General features: G+C 41.7%; 1 protein-coding gene across 1 annotated transcript in view; it reads right to left on the bottom strand.

Moving 5' to 3' along the window:
- Positions 1–3,924: 3,924 nt before the first annotated feature.
- The window catches only part of LOC147678578 (extracellular calcium-sensing receptor-like), a 53,177-nt gene continuing 38,237 nt past the window's right edge, over positions 3,925–18,864 (bottom strand). Inside the window, exons 5-7 of the mRNA XM_086945706.1 lie at positions 16,260–16,487; positions 13,026–13,149; positions 3,925–4,838 (exon numbers count right to left, since the gene is read on the bottom strand). Coding sequence (XP_086801832.1) covers positions 3,925–4,838; positions 13,026–13,149; positions 16,260–16,487 — 1,266 coding nt within the window. The remainder of the gene's footprint in view (positions 4,839–13,025; positions 13,150–16,259; positions 16,488–18,864) is intronic.

Genomic DNA, 18,864 nt, shown 5'->3' with positions numbered 1-18,864 from the left:
GCCAATGTCCTTAGCTAGACCTGCAACATACTCTATAGCCTGGGACTCTTCTGCAATCACTTGAAGAAATTGATCCACCATACACTGTGGATCCATCTCTCTGGATTAAACTGCGGTGAAACTCAATGGTGCTATGGATCTGTTATCTCCATTTACCGATGTAAAGAGGATTAGATCAAAGCTTATCATACCAGATGACCCGCCTCAATCTGAGACATATTTGTATTACAATTTGCAGATGCAAAAATGTAAAATGTCCCCTATAGGACCTCTGAGGTTTGTATCAATCACTTTAACACGTGAAAGGCGGGACCCCTAGGTCTTGTATGTTAAGTGTTTTGTCTTTAGCTCTAAATTATAGTCTGGCTTCGAATGCCCATGTTTATTTTTTGCTTAACCTTGGGAGACGGTTGACTGTCCACCTAGGGATGGACATCAAATGACTGTGACACCATTGAAAAAAGAGAGAATTGAACCATGAGAATGAGGTTTGCCTTATATGACCATGTACAATTGTTTCCTAATGTTAACAAAGCAACCTAAACGCATACACCCCTTGTGGGGTTTCTTCTTGTTTGGGATGAAAAGCTTGTTTAATAGCTAAAAAAATAATAATAAAGACATGTAAAAAATGTGCATTGTAAGATAAAGAAATCTGCTGAATAAAAGACCTAGCTTGTCCCCAACTCCAGAGGCAACATTGGCCCCTTGAGCAGCCTCGATGGGAAGGGGAGGACAAAGACAAGGTGTCAGTGAGAGCACAGCAGGCCTGGAAGATGCAGCTGCATGTAAACCCACAGGAGAGCCCTCAATTGCCCATTCTTGAGTCTTTTCATTTATCGCTGACATGAAAAGTATGGTGGAGGCTTTGATTGATAACACGTTGGCAAAGGAATAAATGGGCACACACAAGGGGAGACGTGGGCTCTATTTGCATGCAAGTGGGCCAGGGCTCTGCGGTTCTGGCCTGCCCAGCAAATGTTTCTCAGTCATGGTCTCCCAGCAGCTGGTATTCGATACCCGAGGATGATATTGCCAGTCACTTACAGACAATATCTCATGAGTGAGAGGTCTAGCAAGATGAGTTTGGGAGCCATTTAATAAACAGAGGATGCATTATGAAATGTTTAATGTTCTCTTCTGTTCCGGCCGGTCACCAGGACGTGTTCTCTGAGGGATAGATCAGTTGTCCACAGGATCCCCTTATGGTGCACATCAAATGTTGGCAAGGATTTATGATTCTCATCCAGTGAGACCCTATGCGTTCTTCAAAATGGAATTTCCTAACAACAGTTTATGTGCTAGACCAGTGCTTAACTGGTGCCAGTGGCTGATGGTGGTGGGCATAGGGACTCAAGTTTTAGAGAACAGGACTTTTTTGTCATCGTCAGACTTTGACTCAGAGCAAAAGGCAGAAGAAGGCAGAAGAGAACTGTAGAATATCATTTACAAAAGGAGAAAGCAGGGAAGCAATAACCCTGCAAGAGTGAGATCAACAGACAGGAAGCTCAAGGTGTTGGAAGAAGAGGCTTGATTAGGTAATTTTGGTATTCAGCAATTCCAGTATTTGGTGACGAGGTCCTAAGAAAAGCATTTGGGATCCTGTGCTTATGTTTTTCCAAATTAGCATTGTTGCTAATTTGGGAAGGGGAGAGATTGTTCCAATTCTGGTGTGAGCAGGCGGGGAACACTCTCTTGATCATTTGAGCAACTGATGAACATCCTCCTCATATCTGCAAATGGTGAAATCCTTTCTTTAGCTGCTTCCCGACGAACCATACTAATGTTTAGATGTGCAAGAGACAGTTGAGTTTCTGATAGGACCAGTACGAAAACTATTCCTAAGTCACTCCCTCACTTGCACATGTCCTTCCCTGTCATTTTACCATTGTTGCTTGGATATGAGTTTACCTTAAAGAAATGAAAAGACAAGAGGCGTTTGGCAAAACAGCAACAAGTTGGTTTAATTAAACCCAGCAGCTGGGAGAGTCTCTACAGAATGCATCTGAATGAAGACTCTTGGTGTACAAAGTTTTGGCTGACATTATATACATCTTGTGAGGTATAATAAAATAATTTCTGCATTCCTGAAGAAGGAGCTCAGTCATAAATTAACAAGGACACAGATGGCTCTCGACCTCGGCGAGTGCTAGTGTGGGCCAGTGTGTATGTGTCCAGATGTCCGGCAAGATGAGTGCGCATGTATGTTGTCTCCTGATTAGCTGAGTGTTCCTATCTACTTGTGGTATCTAGCTTTGTATTGAGCCTTTGGCCCAATTTATTTTATTAGGGGCCAATTTGCTCTGACCTGTTTGTAGTGCAACTATCTGTCAGTGGGATCGATCAGGGTTTTCCCTAGTTTCATGTTTGTCTTTGGGTTAAGCGAGACCCCTCTTGTGACCTGTCATTCGATATTTGTGGGTGTGGGTCGTAGGACCTGCCTGACCATGTATCTCTGACTCAGGGTCGATGGGGAGGTCACCTTGGGTCAATCTGACAGCAATGATACGAGTTCATTGGAACTCCTGAAATAATATGGCACTCACTTCTATCATTTTTATCGACATTCTCAACATTGTGCATACAGTAGTCATAGCATTCATCAATATTGTTTTTACTACTATTAACATAGTTATGCATGCCTAGATTATAGCGTACATCAACATTGTTTGTACTGGTAACAACATTGTCATTCGTGCATGGATTGTGGCATACTTTGACGTCGTTATTGTTGGTATCGACACTGTTGTGCGGGCATAGATTATGGCATACACTGACATTGCATTTATAGGTATTGACATTGTTATGCGGGCACAGGTCATTAGCATAGGTTGACATTGCATTTATTGGTATTGCTGTTGTCTGGCCTGCATATATCATAGTATTTATTGACATCGTATTTACCCATTCCAGCACCATGTCAGAGCGAGGTTGCTGTTTCTCTGAAGGTAGGCAGTAGACTATTTACCCATTCCAGCACCATGTCTGAGGGAGGTGGCTGTTTCTCTACAGGTAGGTAGTACACCATGCACTCATTTCCAACCCCCTCTCCTGGATAGTGCTTTATTGCTTAGCTGTGGTTCTCCTTGATTTTAGGTAGGCATTCAAAGCCTGAAAGGGGCATATGGCTTCAAATAGTCATGATCCTTAGATGTGCTGTGTGATTTGTATGAATTCAAATTACTGTCTTGTAGTTGCTGGTTGATTGTATTCCCACAGCAGGTGCAGCAATTTATGTGACTTTTCCCAGCTGCTTTAGCTTGAACTAGAAAGTCTAATCCTTTTACGGGAGAACATCCTACACAGGCTCATGGATCGCTCCTCCTAGTAGACCCCGACCACCTCTCCTGGCACCAACCTGAACACATGGAGTGATACTTAGGGAAACTTCTAGTGCTGAATTCTTGGATACATTTTTATTTTGATATATTTTTGCGTCATACTCAAGTAACATGTATTTGTGGTTGAATGCGTCATTAGTTTTATTGTTAATAAGTTATAAACAAATGTAACAAAATTATTATACTTTGTAAGCAACCTATAGTTTATAATTATTGATGACGAGCTTCGAATTACTCATATCAAGTTCCTTCAGTTTTGCCTGCCACAGAAGATTGTCACCTGAAGCATCTTTTGTGAATTCTCTTTGACATAAGTGGACAGGCAGAAGGCACAGCCCAATCTCAGAAAACTCAACATCTATCTTGATTTTTTTACTTGAACAAGTTATTTTTCCCATTTTGCTCCATTCTTTAGCTTGAGCTCCTTCCTTGCCTGTCTGTGCTGTTTCGTTTTTTCTTCCTCTTATCCCCTTTAACTTGCAATAGGCCTTAACAAAATCCCACTTTTACTAAACACCTACCCAGCATTCAATAGATAATGAGTTGTTCTGTCATAGAGTCAGCGAGGAGCACCTTTGTTGTTCTATCTCTTCAGAATGGTTTTGCCTCTCAGGAGGTATTCTTTGGTGTTCATTTCTGGTCTCAGTAGGATGATGTAACATTTTGGAACAAACATGCACGTGACCAAGCCAGTGCTTGATGCCAAGATGGCGAAGATCTCTACTGCAACCATGTGCTTCCCCCGGGTACTTAGGTAGGCTGGGATGAAGGAGATCCACACGCTTCCACACACCAACATGCTGAAGGTGATATGTTTGGCCTCATTGAAGCTATCTGGCAACTTTCGGGCTAAGAAGGCAATCACAAAGCTGATCCCCGCGAGGAGGCACATGTATCCCAGCATGCACCAGAAGGCTTTCCTTGATCCTTCATTGCATTCAATGATGATCTTACCCAGTTGAGATGTAATATTGTTTTCTGGAAAAGGTGGCCAACTAGCCAACCATGATGTACAGAGCATCACTTGAATAAGGGTGCTGAAGAAGACCACACTGTTGGGCAACTTTGGGCCAATACATCTCTTAATTTGACTGTTGGGTTTTGTGGCTTTAAATGCAAAGACCACCACAGTCGTTTTGGCCAACATGCAAGAAAGGCTGAAGGTAAACATGATTCCAAAAGCAGCTTGACGCAACAGGCAGGTCCATGTACTTGGGTGTCCAATGAACATTAGGGGACAGAGGTAGCAAGAAGTTAGAGCCAGCAGGAGGACATAGCTGAGAGCTCGGTTGTTAGCTTTGACGATGGGCGTGTCCTGGTGTTTTATGAAGATCAGCAAGATGGTGACTGGCAACAGAGAACCAGTGACAGCCACACTGGCTAACAAGGCACCCAGAGGTTCAGAGAAGGCGAGGAATTCAACCTCCTTTGGCACACACTTGTCTCGGCGGTAATTGGGCCATTGGTCATCTGGACATTTCACACACTCTGTAGAATCTGAAAGAATGAAAAGTAAAGAAAACATTTACTTAAACAGTTTTTATGATATTGAGTAACTAAAGGTCATATCTAAGTCTGGAAATGTCTACTTGGGCATGAATTGATCCTGGTGAATGCCAAATGAAACTCTATTAGACTAAAACAATAAGGCTATTTCACAGCAGAAGGATCCTGTAAACGTGAAAACAAATATGAGGTGATAGCAGGGGGAAATTGTATACGTAGGTCCAACTGTACAATTGTGTCCTTGTGTAAGCTCTCCGTGACAGCTCATTTCTTGCTCTGTGGTACCTTTTCTGCTTGTTTTATTACCCTCTGTTTTGCCTTTTCCTGCTCATTTTTCTGCCCTCTCTTTTTCTTTTTCTACTCGTTTTTCTGCCCTCTGTTTTGCCTTTTCTGCCCTCAATTTTGCCCTTTCTCTTCATTTTCTGCCCTCTGTTTTGCCCTCTTATGCTCTATTTTGTCTTGTCTGTTTGCTTTTCTGCCCTCTCTTTAGGCTTTCCTGCTCACATTTCTGCCCTTTGATTTGCCCTTTTTGTTAGTTTTCTGCTCTCTGTTTTACTTTTTCAGCTCGTATCTTCTCTCTTCCTGCTGTTTCTCTCCACCTGCTATTTTTACTCCTCCTGCCACTCAGCACCCTGCCCTCCCACCTGCACCTACTTAATGGAGGCGGCAGTGCAACCCCATTGAGCAGGTCACTGTGCAAGCTCCTCTCGACAGTTCTCCTGTCCAGCATGCCCACTGTCTGCTACCCTCTGCTGCCTTTCTACATGCTGCCCTATGTTTGTGGCTCCTCTGTTCATTTCTTTCTCTGATTTGCCTTTTCTGCTCATTTTTCTGCCCTCTGTTTTGCCTTCTTCTGTTCATTTTTCCCCTCTTCCTTCCATTTCCTCAAGACCTGTTTTTTGATGGAGACCTTGCACACCACACCCAGATACCCGCAGGGGTGACAGTGCCATGCTCTACAAATGCTGGTTGATTGTAAGACTCTCCAGCACAAAGCAAAACCATAATGTATTACTGCTCATAGCTCCCTACAAAGCCAGTATATATCAAAACTTTGCCCCAGTTATGTGCATATATGGTGTCTTTACTGATGCTCCAGAAGCAATGAGCGACAGGATTAGAATGTCCAATTACTGCTCCGTTCTAAATGCCAGAAACCGGTCCCCGGAAGCTTGTTTCCTTCCCAGTATAAGAATTGGCTTGGTAGTTTGGTCTGCCCTGTTCCCATGATGCACTGGGCCAGGGTCAGACTAATTTGCATGTAGCCAGGTTCTGAGCTGGGATGGTGCAGTGAGCTAAAAAACGGTGATGGATCAAGCCCTGATCTTTGGACTGGGTAAGAGTGGTCTGCTTAATTCAGACACTCTGTTCATCACCACCCCCTTTTCTGAATCGTTTTTGTCCACCATAAGCGTGGAAGGGTATACTCAGATGTGAGTCCCTTGCTCATTGCACCATCAGGATTCAAGCAAGCCGGGCCGAAGACGGCTGAAATGCCAGAAACCGGTCCCCGGAAGCTTGTTTCCTTCCCAGTATAAGAATTGGCTTGGTAGTTTGGTCTGCCCTGTTCCCATGATGCACTGGGCCAGGGTCAGACTAATTTGCATGTAGCCAGGTTCTGAGCTGGGATGGTGCAGTGAGCTAAAAAACGGTGATGGATCAAGCCCTGATCTTTGGACTGGGTAAGAGTGGTCTGCTTAATTCAGACACTCTGTTCATCACCACCCCATTTTCTGAACCGTTCTAAATGACGGCGCACAACATACTGTGCATTTCAGTTACAAGATATATTAATGATCCTAGTAGTTGGTGGTTGAACGAAGACTGGCAAAAGAGCATTGTCTGCCTGGCAAATAACAACAACAATAACAGTAACAGTACCAATAACATCAACAATACCAAAAACAATAGAAATAACAAAAGCAGCAATGAATGCCACAGACATAAACAGGGACAATTCTATGGTGTGACAGACTTATCTTCATGCATCCACAGATCACACATTTAAAGTTCCAGATCACAGAAGAACTATTGCATATCAACATCAGGGCAAACATCCTGACTACTGAAGGCTCTTCTGCCTCATGAATTTCCACTAGCCTTTTCATCGGAAAAACCTAGAATGCTGAAGTCTTCTCATAAAGAAAGTTTGAAGATCGAGAAAAACCTGTGAGAACCGAGACTTCTCAAGCTGTGATTCCAGGGATGTGATATGAAGAAGGCCTTTTGAAGTAACTCCAGACACACATAAATGGTAGGACAACTGTGTTTTAATGACCATTAGTCCCAACAGCTCCCAGGAAACTGCCACCACAGAGCACACAGTGAATATTCCAACATTGACATTCTGTTACCATGGAAAGGAATAACAAGATGGGAGCATGCAACATCACAAACATAGAAGATAGATTACTACAAAATCTCCCTTCTTTACAATAGCTAAATAATGAAAATAAACAAGCATAAATCTAAAGAACTATAAATTGATACTTGAAATGTAAAAATAATACACAAGAAAATTAAAGTGAAAAGGAAAAATAAAACAAATAAAAGATACATACATAGAAAAACTCAGGTCCTAATACTCCTCCTCAGAGGAACATATTTAAAGAACAACTCCAAGAAAGACAATTCAAAGATCCATCCGTTTAGGTAGAATCCGAATCCTACTACTCCTCCTCGGAGGAACATATTCTAGCTTACAATTACTGTTTGAACTTCCCTTGTCATCAATTTCATTTTTAGATTGATCAATATCCATTTGTGAAACAGCCTTCTCAGGCAATTTGTAAATGCGTGAAAGATTCCACCAGTTCTTCCCATTGACCCTCACAGCACACTTAGCCACAGTATCCACTTTCACTGGAGAACTGAATTTAGATAATCCTTTAGGCACATTATGGGGTGATTTAATTTTGACCCAATCACCCACTTTGATTTTGGAATCAAAAACCTTGACCTTATTTACCTTGAGCTGATTACTGCAACCATCTTTTCCACTTTCCTCCTTTCCTCTACTAAGAAACTCAGACTGAATAATTGATTCACCTGTCTTCGTATTAAGTAAAGAACCCCATTTTTTCATCCATGCAGGACATAAATGGAATGATGCTTCCCGCCCTCTCAATAATTTAAAAGGACTTGAACCAGTTATAGTACTTGGTGTAGTACGATGAGCCCACAACATGCTTTTGATTGCTTCTTTGATATCAATTTTAGATGATACTGCCCACTGAATACATTCTACCAAAATACGGTTAGTCCTCTCAATAAAACCATTTGCCTGTGGGTGATATAATGCCCCTATTCTATGATTAATTCCCGATTGAGATAACAAATTCACCATTTCTCTAGAAGTAAATTGAACTCCATTGTCCGACACAATTTCCTTTGGAAATCCTTCCCTTGCAAACAGACTTTGAATTTTTTTTATAACTTCCATCGAGTTAGGGTCAGGCATAAAATGTACTTCCCACCACTTACTGAAATAATCAGCAACCACCAAAACAAATTTATATTTACTAGGCAAAATGTTAAATGGTCCAACAAAGTCTACTGCCAACTTTAACCAAGGACCATCTGGCCTAGGAACCTCTTGTGTAGGGGGAGATAAAATGTTCACCACTTTATCACTGGCATTACAAGTTAAACAATCTTCAACTACTGAATTGATTTGCCGATCCATAGACGGACACAAATAACAATTTCTAATCCTCTTCTTAGTATTAGTTTGGCCCAAGTGCCTCTCATGCCCAAACCTGATAATTTGATTCCTCAACTTCTCAGATGGAACAAACTTATCACCTCTCATGACCATACCACCTTCCTCCACAGTAAGTTCATCAGCAATTTTCGAAAAAAAAATGTAAATCTTTTTCAAGATGTTTCTCTTTAGGCCAACCAGAGACTATATGATTTTTAACTTGTTTAAGAGTAGAATCCCCTTCCATGGCTGAAAACCATTCTTGTTCAGTAAAACATCCCACTGAACAAGCATCAATAGCTGCAATAAGACAATCCTCATCCATATCTTTGTTTAACTCATGAGCAGAAATAGGAATGGGAAATCTAGACAAAAAATCAGCTCGTGTGTTTTTGCCACCTGATATGTGCGCCACATTAAAACTATATTGTAATAACTTAGCACTATTACATTACATTTACATTACATTACATTTACATTTATATTACATTAGCACTAAGCCTTGCAATCCATGGAGTACGGTCTTTTATCACTTTCCCTTGAAGAATAGGAACCAGAGGCTTATGATCAGTAAGTAGATCAAAACTTCTTCCCCACAAAAACATTTAAATCTTTCAATGGCCCAACAACATGCAAGCAATTCACGCTCTATGACAGAGTAATTTTTTTCACTTGGACGTAATGCACGTGACGCAAATCCCACTGTTTGTTCTTTCCCTAATTTGAACTGAGAAATCATGCCCCCTAAACCATACAAACTGGCATCAACTGATACAGTACATTTTAAATTAGGATCAAATGGTGTGAGCATTTTACATGATCCCAATTCTTTTTTTTAAATCAATGAACTCTTTTTCACAAATTTCATCCCATCTAAATATAGCTCTTTTCTTGAGTAATTCTCTCATATTCACAGTCTTCATTGAAAAGTTTGGAATGAATTTCGAATAGAATTCACACAGTCCTAAGAATGATGAAACCATTTCTTTAGCAGTAGGACTGGGAGCATCAACAATTGCTTGAATCAGACCTTCCCTAGGTATAATACCTTCACCCGAGATCTGATGCCCTAGATATTCGATAGACTGCACACCAAAAATACATTTTTGTTTATTCGCCACAATACCATTCTCTTCTAACCTTTTTAACACCTTTGACAAGTTTTGATCATGTAATTCTTCATTGTCACCTGCCACTAAAATGTCATCTTGGTAAACTACTGTATTATCAACAACCTCCAAAACTTTCTCCATTATGGTTGAAAAACAGACGCCGCCGAGGCTAATCTAAATGGCATCCTTCTAAATTGGAACGTGCCGATAGGGGAAACAAATGCTGTGACATGTTTGCATGAGGGATCTAGTTGAATTTGGTGATAGGTTGAGGCTAAATCAATTTTCGAAAAAACCTTTGCCCCAGCAAACTTTGATAATATATCATCAATACGGGGAAGAGGATGAGAATCCAACCAAATATCATTGTTAACACTGCGAAGGTCAATGCAAACCCTAAGACTGCCATTTTGTTTGCTTCTTACAACCAAGGGAGACAACCAAAGGGTGGACTCAATCGGTTCAATCACTCCAGATACACACATTTTCTTACGTTCTGCTGCCAGATCTTCCCTCACACTAAATGGTACATTACGCAATTTGTGCTTTACAGGGACAGCACTTTCCTTTACTCTAATAAGATGTTTGAATCCAGAAATACATCCTAATGCATTTCCAAAAATCTTAGGAAATTTCGAAAACCATGATATAGATGATTTCTCAACAATTGAATCTTCTACTATTGAAACCTGCTCTTTAGTACCTGGTCTTAGTGTCATGCAAAAACAATCCTTGATGATACCATATTAATATATTGAGCCCTTTCTTTGCTACATACACTTTACCTTGAATGTGTTTATTTTTAAAGACCAAAGAAGTTTCAAAAACTCCAGATAGCTCAATTTTCCTACCCTCATAGGAAACTGGACTCCTGTCAGGCGGACTAAGTGGTTTACTGTCCCAAGTTTTCTCAAATAAATCATCTGTTATCATTGTTATACGTGCTCCTGAATCAGCTAACAAATTAAGAGGTTTATTGTCTACTAAAATCTCCACTATCGGATCAATGCAGTCTTCTGATTCATCTTTTACTACCACCACCAAATCAGATAAAGAGCATACAACCTTCGATTCACTCTCACCTTGTTCATCACAAACCACACTAACATTACCCTTGTAATTACACGTCCGAGCAAAATGCCCTTGTTTTCCACATTTGGAACAAGTGGTATTTTTTGCTGGACAAACGTTTGAAAAATGAGCTGCAAACCCACACTTTTTGCATGAATTCTTTGAAACCACATTCCTTCTCTCAGGCTTGTTGGGTACAAATTTAGAACCTTTAACTACAGTATGTGGCTTAACTTGAGTTTGAAATTTCACATTTTTCTCTTAATTTTCCTTCACAACATTGACCAAATTCTTTTCTGGTTTCAATTCTCTCTTGGATTTTTGAGAAAGTTCAATGCTCTTAACTATAGATATTGTTTCATCCAATGATGGATTTTTAAGAGTGAGTAACTTCTCTTGTACTTTCCCATTATTAGAATGAACCACTATCTGATCACGAATTAGTTGTGATGTGAACTGTTCGAACTCGCACTCAGATGCAAGTATGCGCAATGCAGCCACATAAGCAACTATACTCTCTTATTTCTCTTGTTCTCTAGTAAAGAATTTATGTCTAGCTACCACCAAACTTTTTTCGACATCAAATTGTTTTTGTAAACTTTGAACAACTTGTTGAAATTCATCCAATTCATCTTCTCCTTCCCCCACTACAATAGGAGGAAGATGCTCAAGTACCACCTGTCCTTCAAATCCCAAATTATGTTCTAAAATAAACTTTTTCCTTTGTGCACTAAATCCACAACCCCAATTGCACCCAAATATTTTTCAAATGCTCGAAACCACACTTTCCAAACTACCGGTGGATCACCTGGGAGCTGTAAAAATGGAGGGGGTGCTTGAACACTCTGCATATTGTCAGTAAGTATAAATGATGTGCTCTTTAAATCTGAATGAGTTTTGCAACATTAACCCCCTGTCACAAATCTTGTTACAGTCAATCAAATCTCCAAAATGTCAATAATGTTGTAGAAACACTGTTAAAAATTGTAATGTCTAATAAAAAATAAAGGGAAAACCCCTCCGTAGCTCTCACAACATCATTGAAATCCTTCGTTTTGATAGAAAAAAGGATTGTCTTCTTCTTACTTACAACATAACACTGAAACGCTCTGTCACTATAAAAGAAAAGTCGAACTCCAACACTGACAACGCTGTGAACGCTTCTGATACAGAGTACCCACCAACTCTGAGGACACTTCTTGGAAATGAAGAACACTAGAGACTCCCACGCCGTGAAAACGAAAGCCCTCTCTCCAACCTCGTGAAAATGAAGACGCTTACTTCCTGATGATTAAAATCAAAAATGGACTTTAATGCCGTGACGCATAAGACGCTTCACAAGCACAAAACGCTCCAGACAATCAGCGTCTGTGCACGTCTTCTCAGTTCTGTTATGACGATACTGACAATCACCAAGTGGACTGAAGATTCCACTGCGTCATCATTCAAGCTTTGTCTTCAGAGGGGTGAACTTCACTGAAAACCGTTGAACTTTGCTGGAGACCGTTACAATAGCCAATAAATCTGTGAGTGAAAACCTTCCAAAAGTAGCATGCACATACTCTCACAGAAATCACTCACGATTGTAATAATGGGCAATTCAATGTAACACCAGAAAGTTCAATTATTGATTTGCTGTGTCCTCAATCAATCCTCCAGACAATAACTGTTTAAACAGCTTTACAGTCAAGATGTCAATCTTCTTTACATGCGGTATATATTTACCATGTTCCCGGTTAGTTTCTGCTTCAACTGTCCACATCTACAATGCACCAAATCTTCTTTTTTCACTGAGATCCAAGATCCCATCAGTGAAAATAAATCATAAATCTTCCAAATAAATTCCAGTAGAAGTTGAGACTGCAGCACACGTGGGTAAATGGCTCTAATGGTCAGTCCTCGTTGCCAATTTGAAGTAACTCCAGACACACATAAATGGTATGACAACTGTGTTTTAATGACCATTAGTCCCAACAGCTCCCAGGAATCTGCCACCACAGAACACACAGTGAATATTCCTACATTGACATTCTGTTACCATGGAAAGGAACAACAAGATGGGAGCATGCAACATCATAAACATAGAAGATAGATTACTACACCTTTCCTCATGGATTCCAAGGATCTTACCTTGGAATTATCAGTAGAAAAATAATGAAACATTCTCACCACAGAATCATGATGGTCTTTCATATAAAAGCTTGAGGACCTGAGGTGTCAAACGAGGTTGCTGATTGGGTTTTAGTATGTTTTGAGTTCCTCCCATGAACAGATTGCTGCGTTTCCACTCACCAGATTGGTTGGCAATTCCTCCAACCGAGCATGGGAGGCAGTCAAAGCAACAGGCTGGTTCTCCTTGACGCTCAACCTTCCTGTGTCCGGGAGTGCAGCTTTCAGAGCACACTGAGCGTGTGGGCTGCAGAGAAAAAGACATGCTGTAAGCTACATTTCTGAGAGAAGGTTATAATTGAAAATTATGTTGGAGGAAATTGATAAGGTGAACTTGGATTGGCAACATGGAGTGTAGGACTGTCAGTTGTTCAGAAAGAGCAGGAATATTAACATGAAATGACCAGCCTATTATTCTAAAACAGAAATAGCCTAGTTGCAAACAATTGCTCCACAAGGCAGCAAATACAACTTTACAAACTCCTGCCAGCACTCTAAATGCAGACCATGTCTATTCAGCCCAGCTATGAGTCACCCAGGCAAGGCAGGACACACCTCAACCCCCACTTGGAACTGTCTGGAGTGAATGAACACCCCCAGCTCTTGTCACTCCAAAACCAGACACTGAAAACACAAACAGTCATAGGCACAAAGAATGGCATTTTCAAATGCTCAATTAAAAAAAACCTTTACTAAAAAATGTGTTAATAAATTTAAAGTTCAGAGAGCCTAAACTCCAAATCTCTTGCTGTTCCCAAATGAAAGTTTCACATGTAAATGTTACAGTTCAGCTCCAATGATAGCCTATGGGCTAGCCAGCCTTTCAATAGTGAAAACGAAATACACAGTAGTTCACTATCAGGCCATGTCACACACACCAGTACATGTTCTACCTTTCACATGCACTGCACCCTGCCCATGGGGGTACCTTGGGCCTAACTGTAAGAAAAGGGAGAGTTAGTTTCTGGCAAGTGGGTGCAGTTGCCATGTCAACATGGCAGTTAACAACTGCGTGTAGACACTACAGTGGAAGGTCTGATAAACCTTTACAGGGCTACTCATGTGGGTGGCACAACCAGTGTTGTAAGCCAAATAGTACCATTTAAATTACAGGCCCTGGCACACTGAGTGCACTTTACTAGGGACTTACCAGCAAATCAAATATGCCAGTCATGGATAGCCAATCATAATCACAATTTACACAGAGAGCATATGCACTTTAGCACTGACTAGCAGTGGTAAAGTGCCCAGAGTCCTATAGCCAACAAAACCAGGTCAGGAAAAATAGGAAGAAAAGGGCCAATTCCAACACTTCCTTTTTAGTTAAAGCTTCTGTTTTCAGTAATGGCAATGGTGGCTCTGAGTAAAATGATACTTGTTCCATGATGCCTATACGCTTTTCAGGGTCTGATGCATCTACTGCTCAAAACTGTATTCTGGAAAATAGATACAATACTCACCACCCTCCTATGGGAAGGATCTCACCCTTAGATCAAGCTTGACACCCTGATGCTTCTGTATCAGAAATGAGGAATTGGTGCTCCCTCACTTTTAATGTGATGATTTGGCATCTCAGAAGCAGCATTTGCTGATCTGGGGCATCTTCCTGCACAAAATCAATCACAAGAAGCCTTTCCTTGTTCTGTGTGTGCTACAGAATGCAGCACATGAGTTAAGAGGAAATAATGAGGAGAAATGTAGGCATTTCTCCTTGTTACACCTGGTCTAGGAAGGTGCAAGGTTTTGGCGTTGCCCCAGGTTTACCAGATATTGTAAATCTGGGCCCCCTCAAAGTCCATGGGTGTTGCAGGGGAACACCCGCCGCAACAGCCATGGAACTTCTTTTTGACGCAGAGTAAGGCAGGCAGCAACTTGCGCTGCTTTGCCTCACTCCCTATCAACGAGGCCGTGAAAAGCCAGACAAAGTGGCTTTGCATGACCTTGTGGATATGGGTCTGCACACTGTGCCTTTGGAGCATCACAAACGCGTTGCTCCAGCGGTGTAAATGCGCCACAAGGGAGCTTGTAAATAAGACCCAGTGAGTGGGTTAGAGTAATACAATATCACAAGACGGTTGCTAGAAACACCATCTTTTGCCTCACTCCATTTAATAGACTGCAGCAGGCTTATCTTACCCCACAAACCCTCACCAAAATATATCCAACACATTCGGGTGAGTGCCCCTGAATGCCATCGGAGTTGGGTAGAATTTTTACACATGATTTACACATGATATGGATCTGCCTGGTGGTCAATAAATATTGAGTGCATTTGGTGGAGGCTTATCATTGGTTCCAGGGGTACAGATTGAGTGCTCTTTGACACATTGCATATTAGGATCACATCTCAAACACAAGAGGGGAAACATTTATATTAAGTTTATAACCTTATTGTTGGTGCACGCCAAGCGTAGGATCATGATTCACTGGATACAAAAGCAAAGCCCTTCTTTGTAATTGTGGTATAAAGATGGATGGCAGAGGAAGCCCAGATGAAGATGGTACAGACAGACAAAAAGCTGCAGGATGATTTACAAGACTGGCGAGAAATGACAGACTTACTCCTCGAGAGGAGGGATGAAAACACCATTCTCCCACACTTCACAAGCGTGAATCTATTGTGCTATTAGGTGTTTGGTTGTGCATGTGCTCAGGTTAAAACTTGAATGTCTCTTTTGTTCCTGTGTCCATGACTTTGCTCTTGATGGTAACTGAATATGGGTCTTACAATAGTATTACTGTATAATGATGTAATTTGTTCTGAACAAATACAATAATTTGTTTTTTTTTTTAAAAAGGCTGTTGCTCACTCCTCCTCAAATGCAGAAGAAATTCAAGAGCATATGAATATCTGATGACTACTCATGGTGGAGAACAACCTTTATTATTGAATAGTATTTACCTGCCTATGCCCAACCAACACTTGGAGGCACTGCATCACATATCATATGAAGGAACCAGGAGAGTTGTGGTTCATCTCATAGGTTGCACCTTTAATTTCAGCGAGGGGATGCAGATACATCTAGAGCAAGGCTTTCAGAAAATCAACATAAGAAAAGACATACAAATAATGTATAGAAGTGCAACTCATTTACACTCACAGGGTTGTCTGTATCTTGCAAGGATCTGGCAAATTTACACCTATGTTGAATCACAGTATCCCAAAGGAAGATTGGCACAAAGTTATTCACAAAAAGACATGTTTATGGTTAAAGGGTGAATTAGGAATGCGATTGGACAGCTGGTATTGTGATGTATTGATTTTTCAACACAGGTATGAGCCATTTTATCTACTATCCTGAAAAAAGAGAGATTACTCAGTGTTGCATAGTTAATTTATCATTAAATTTGACAAACCTTCTGGTTATCGCTCTTCCACAGGATTGCACTGCTATCAATAAAAAGATCACGACCTTGAGGGGCTGAGGTGTCGAAGGTGCCCACTTTGATGAAACTAAGAGAGCCCTTGTCATTCATCTGCCAGTTGATGACATCAAAAAATGGCGGTGTGTACCCATTGGTATCAAAGTAGATCTCCTCGTGGAGGTTGGCTTCAAAGTGGACCTGCCTTACGTACTGTAGAAGCTGGGTGGAAAATAAGAAGAGATGGTAATAGAACAGACATATATCTCTAGGATGATACCAGATACACTGTTTGGACCAAAGCAGATTTGCAAATTGCTAGTCTCTATCTAGAGTTGCACAGTGGGCTAAAAATAACGGACTGGAATTTAGTCCCGGCAACCACCAGTGGCTGGATATAATTCAAGAATTTCTTGATAGTTTGCTAGTGGCATTTTAATAGTTGTTAAATGTTGAATAAATATAGATTTTATGTGAAATTCATCCTAGAATTATTTGAAGTGGTTGGTGCCTGTCCCTAAGTCTCAACTGTGCCGCACACAGAGATTATACTGTTCCATGGTGCAAATGGAGTGCAGCACCCCCTTCCATATATAAAATGCTTGGGCGAATGACACCACAGACTTGCTTATGTTAGTGAAAAGGCCACCTTTTATCTGAAACAATCTGAGCTCACACTTAGAAACCTGTGCTTGATCTGCACAAATTAATATGCCTCTACAACAATCTAACATTGATTAACTATCTCTTCCACTCACTCTCTAAACATTTCCCACCCCAAAATGTCCCTCTCCTCGCTCTATATCTCAGCATAGAATGTAACCAACCGTCACTGCTTCACCTGCCTGCTCCAGGGTGTGACAAGTTGGCCTGGTATATGCTGCACCAGTGTAAATGACCCTTATGGATGATTAGGTCTTAGACAACCTTTAAAGAATCCTAGTGGTAGCTGAGGAGAGCAGTCTTCAGGCTACGTCTCGACGGAATGTGAAGCATCTTGTTTTACCAGTCTATAACCTCCTGAATGCCCAAATGAAAGAAGAACCATACAAGGAATATATAAAGTATATGTATTTATTACTAAACACTCTGTACTAACCTCTTTATGAGATTAGAGAACAAAGCACACAATATTAAATCACTAGAAAGACAGTAAATAGCACAATACACAGTGGGTTCCAGGGGGAGACTAAACCATATACTAAGAAAGTGGTATTATAACCACAACTGGACTAGACATAGTGCCTACAGCATGTAGAATTGCTGGGAATCCAAGGCACCACCCAAGGTAGTGACACAGGAGACCCAGGGGGGAGACGTTCAGTGTGAGAACACAGCTGTGAGCTCCGTACAACTCTACGGGAATGTAGGGGTTGGAATTTTAAAGTTTAAGGACACTTAGGAGAGGACTTTGAGCAAACCCTTTCAGACGTAGAAGGTTCTAAGGCCAGCAACCATGTGAGCACCGGAGTACTTGTGTTCCCTCACCCAGGGAAGGTGCATAGGTGTCAAATGGTGTCTGGAATCTTCGTCGTTTTCAATGGCGTGATGCTGAAAAGTGCTGCTGCAGTGAAGAAGAAAAGCGTCTGGTGCAATCGAAGCCTGGATAGGAGATGAGAACAACCTGAAAGCAGAGGGGACAGAGTCTGGGTCACTTCTGGGGGACCAGGAGCTCGGTAGATGAATGCCCACCGATGTTGGGTGCTTCAGGTGAGAAGAGGTGAAGCTTGACCTTGCAGCCACGGGGACCAGGAGATGTCGAGGTCAACCAAAGTCCACAGGCGAGCTGTCCCATGAAGGATGTCAAGTTCTGGGGGGGAGTCAGTGTCCAGATTGAACACCAACAAGCCTTGGCAACTGCAACCCATGCAGTCAGAGGAAAGATGCTTCTGTGAGGACAAGCAAGGTCCTGGTGACTCTCCAAGCGATGGAGAGTCAAGGCCCTTCTGGAGCAACCAGGAAAGCCCACTGGAAGTTAAAGTTGCCTTCACAGGGACCCACTGGCCAACCGACCAGGGATCGCAAAGGGACCTCGAGAGGAATCACAAAATACTAGCCCACGGAACACTCGGAATTACTGCTCGGGGTCTGGACTACAAGTAGCCCAAAGCACAGCTTCAGGGGTTGCTGGAAATCAGATGCTTCTGCAAATGTACATGGTGCCCAGGGGAACGGGATGCAGGGTCCCCATGAGGGATACGGGTCTCAGGTTTGCTGAGAACACTAGTCGACCTCGGGGACACTTGGAAACCCACCTCCTGTGTTGCAAAATTCTACGGAGTCCTCAGGAGCTTCGGAGATGCAAACCAGTCAGATGCATCTTTGTTGCCTGCTTAGCAGGGGAGTAACTCCTTCACTCCAAGGGAGATTCTTCAGTCATCGAGCACAGTGTAGATTGTTGAAGTACTTGGTTTCTGTAACAGAGTTTCATCCAGGTAAATCTAAAGTCCTGTAGTCAGGGGTTCCTACTTTATACCCAAGGAAGGGGTGGGACAAACTCTGGGGACCCACCTTTGGGAGGGTCAGGACAGAGGGGTGGCTACACCCATGTCCTTTGTCCGGTTTTGCACCAGAGCAGGAGCAAATGGCTCCTGCAACC

The sequence above is a fragment of the Lissotriton vulgaris genome, chromosome 12 (genome assembly GCF_964263255.1).
Source record: "Lissotriton vulgaris chromosome 12, aLisVul1.2, whole genome shotgun sequence".
Lineage (NCBI taxonomy): Eukaryota > Metazoa > Chordata > Amphibia > Caudata > Salamandridae > Lissotriton > Lissotriton vulgaris.
Note: the sequence above shows the minus strand (reverse complement) of the source record. Positions and strands in the feature narration are given on the sequence as shown.